General features: G+C 49.4%; 1 protein-coding gene across 1 annotated transcript; it reads left to right on the forward strand.

The window, feature by feature from the left end:
* Positions 1–862: 862 nt before the first annotated feature.
* ACKR2 (atypical chemokine receptor 2) lies at positions 863–3,281 on the forward strand. Its single transcript, XM_004419574.3, has one exon. It carries the CDS (start codon positions 892–894, stop codon positions 2,044–2,046), a length of 1,155 nt encoding a protein of 384 aa, XP_004419631.1. The 5' UTR covers positions 863–891; the 3' UTR covers positions 2,047–3,281.
* Positions 3,282–3,733: the final 452 nt, after the last annotated feature.

Here is a 3,733-nt window from a genome sequence, read left to right on the forward strand (position 1 = left end):
ATGGACAGTGACTTGCCCCCATCCCATGCCTCTGGCTTCTCCTGCCCAGGCAGCTGCCATCTTGAATCCTGTGGCTGTCATTCCCCTGCTTTCTCTTTCATCTCTTTGAACTCCTTCAAAGTATATATATATATATTTGTTTCATTTGTCTTAATTTTATTAAAAGAGTATCATTTATATATATTTTAATGGGACTTGGAGATAATGGACATATTCAAAAGGCAGTAAGGAGGTAAAGACTCACAGGGTGGTGGTGAGGGGGGTGAGGAAGGAATATGGATATCTCCCACGTTTCAGTCTTAGGTGACTGGATAGGTAGTTCTGCCATTCAGTTAGACAGAACAGGAGAGGAGGAGATGGTGGGAAGATGATGGACTCAGTGCTGGGCACAGCAATAATGTAAGCTAACATTTATTGAGTGCCTACTCTGTTCTGGGCACTTTTTGTAGAACTTGAAGTGCTCTACAAGAATGATCACATTTAAGCCTCACAAGAATCCCATGAAGTAGGAACTATTATTATTATCATTTTAAAGATGGGGAAACAGAAGGATGGAAAGGTTTACTAGGTTCTGAGTCTATCAACATGATGGATCACACCTTTCTGCTACTAACCTAGAAATACTGGATAAAATATTTTTAAAATATTAAATATTTATAAATGAAAATATTGACATAAAACTAAATATTTATAAATAAAATATTTTAAAAATAACAAAAGTAAGGGAAATCCTCAGGTGATAGAAGTAAAGAAAGCTTAAAGTCTTTTGGACATCCTAGAGAGGTAGCAAAAGTGGGTTTGGAGAGAGGTAGGGAACGTCTGGTTTCATCTTATTTCTCTCATACTACTCTCTGGTCCACAGAGCTCCAGGACTGGGAGTGTCCTCCCAACATGGCTGCCACGGCCTCCCCTCTGCCACTCGCCACCAAGGTCGCTAGTTCTGAGAACAGCAGCTACTTCTATGACTATGACTACTACCTGGAGGAGGTGGCCTTCATGCTCTGCAGGAAGGATGAGGTGCTGTCCTTTGGCAAAGTCTTCCTGCCAGTCTTCTACAGCCTGATCTTTGTGCTGGGCCTGGGTGGGAACCTCCTTCTTCTAGTGGTCTTGCTCCAGTATGTGCCTCGCAGGCGGATGACTGAGGTCTATCTGCTAAACCTAGCCATCTCCAACCTCTTGTTTGTGGTGACACTGCCGTTCTGGGGCATCTCCGTGGCCTGGCACTGGGTCTTTGGGAGTTTCTTGTGCAAGATGGTGAGCACCCTTTATACCATTAACTTCTACAGTGGCATCTTCTTCATTAGCTGCATGAGCCTGGACAAGTACCTGGAGATCGTCCATGCTCAGCCTCACCACAGGCTGAGGACCAGGGCCAAGAGCCTACTCCTTGCTGCCACAGTATGGGCTGTGGCCCTGGCTATCTCCATCCCTGACATGGTCTTTGTGCAGACACATGAATACCCCACAGGTGTGTGGAGCTGCTATGCGGATTTTGGAGGGCATGGGACCATCTGGAAGCTCTTCCTCCGCTTCCAGCAGAACCTCCTGGGGTTTCTCCTTCCACTCCTTACCATGATCTTCTTCTACACCCGCATTGGCTCTGTCCTGGTCAGGCTGAGGCCCCCAGGCCAGGGCCGGGCTCTGAGGATAGCCATAGCCCTGGTGGTGGCCTTCTTTGTGCTATGGTTCCCATACAACCTCACCTTGTTTCTGCACTCACTGCTGGACCTGAAAGTCTTTGGGAACTGCAAGGTCAGCCAGCACCTGGACTATGCACTGCAGGTGACAGAGAGCATCGCCTTCCTTCACTGCTGCTTCACTCCCATCCTCTATGCCTTTTCCAGCCGTCGCTTCCGCCAGTACCTGAAGGCTTTCCTGGCCACAGTGCTCAGACGGCACCAGACACCTCGCCCTGCCCAGGCTCCACCGTCCAGCTGTTCTGAGAGTAGCAGGCTCACTGCCCAAGAAGAAATGACCAGCATGAATGACCTTGGGGAAAGGCAGGCTGAGGATCCCCCCAACAAGCGGGATGTGGGGAAAAATTAAGCCTGAGTGGCCATACCACAGTCTGGTGACAGCAGATGGGACCCAGCTCAGTTGGGCATCCACTTAAAGTCCTCTCTCCAAGGGCCTCAGTGACCATGTTGCTAAACCTAGTGGTCAGTTCTCAGTTCTCCATTCTCAGCCATCAGCAGCATTTGCTCACTCCTGCCTTTTTCCTCCACTTTCTTCATTGCCTTCCAGGACACCATACTCTCTTGCCTGCATTGCTGCAATAGCTTCTCAACTGATCTCTGCATTTCCTTTCGTCATGCTCCCCTATCATCTAATCTGCATCCAGCAGCCAGAGTGATCAAGAGACCCTCAGCCCTCACTCCTTATCTCCCTCAGAGTAGCCTGAGGCCTGCCACCCACCAGGCTGCCCCTTCCCTGTAGCTCAGCTGGGGGAATATTGTTGCAATATTTTTGAATATTGTATCCTTGATGGTGGCACTAGGGTCTGGCAATCAGGAGGTGCCAGAGGTGCTCCACCTGGGGAACTGCCCAGGAACATGGGAGTCTACAGGTGGGAGGCAGAGTGAACACGTGTTCCTGGGGGTCCAGGAGGATACGCCTCCCTCTGCCTCCCATTTCCCCCTCTCAGGAGCCTTCAGGGCTCCCTAGAGCCGGCACAATCAAGTCCAAAATATTTGTCCAACTTCAAGGCTGGAGCTTTCACAAGTAGAATCCCGTACACTGTTTCACCTTTCTACTCCTCCACACCCTTTTCATTTCCTGGATGCCAGGCACCCCTTGCTGTTTCTGGCACCTTCCCACCACTATGCTTTTGTGCTTGCCGGCTCCCTCATGTCACAGGGATCGTTTTCCAGCTAGGTATCCCTTCACCTTTGTCTTGTAACTGAATCCCACTTGCTCTGGGAAACCATTCCTTGGTCACTCTGCCCTGTGCTTTGAGTGAAAATCAGATAGAGCATGGGACTTTGGCCAATTATGGCCTTACATTTCCCTGGCACAGTGATTCATTTAGGGATGGGCACATGACCCAGGTGGAGCTTGTGAAATGTAAAACAACTACAACATGCTAGAACAGAGGCATGAAACTGAAGCCAAGAGATGTGAGGTCTGGAGCTGCTCCTTCGTCAACTCGAACTTCAGAAGGTGAGGTGATAGCACAAGTGAGTGAGAAGACCCTGGGGGCAGTGTTTGAACCCCAGAATCAAGGCACAGCTGAAGCTCATCCCAATCCTGGACTTGACAGTTACACGAACCAATAAATTCCTTTCCAGTTTAAAGTGGTGGTGGTTTGTTACTTGCAATCTAAGGATTCCTGACTGATATGCCCTGCCTCGGTGCTTTTCTCTTCATGTCCCCAATGGTCGGCATCCTCCCTGTCCACTGACATGTCCACTGAGAAACCTTTCCCCAGTGAGCCCCTGGCCCACAGTGACCTCTCTCTTTCCTGAGCTTCTAAAGCACTCACTGCTTTCCCCCTCCTTCCAGAACTACCTGGCACAATATGCCCACATCTTGCCATGTCTGTCCTGCAAAACCCAGCACAGAGCCTGGCAGACAGTAGTGCTCAGAAGGAAACTTTTAGGTGGATGGGATGGAGGACTGGAGAACACGTGGCTGGGTGAATGTAAGCTCCAGGAAAGCAGGGACTTTGCTATGTGTAAAATCTGCATCCCTCATGCTTAAGCCAGAGCTCAGACTATAGTAGGTGCTCACTAAG

This window comes from Ceratotherium simum, chromosome 5 (assembly GCF_057802395.1).
Source record: "Ceratotherium simum simum isolate JZ-2026a chromosome 5, ASM5780239v1, whole genome shotgun sequence".
NCBI lineage: Eukaryota > Metazoa > Chordata > Mammalia > Perissodactyla > Rhinocerotidae > Ceratotherium > Ceratotherium simum.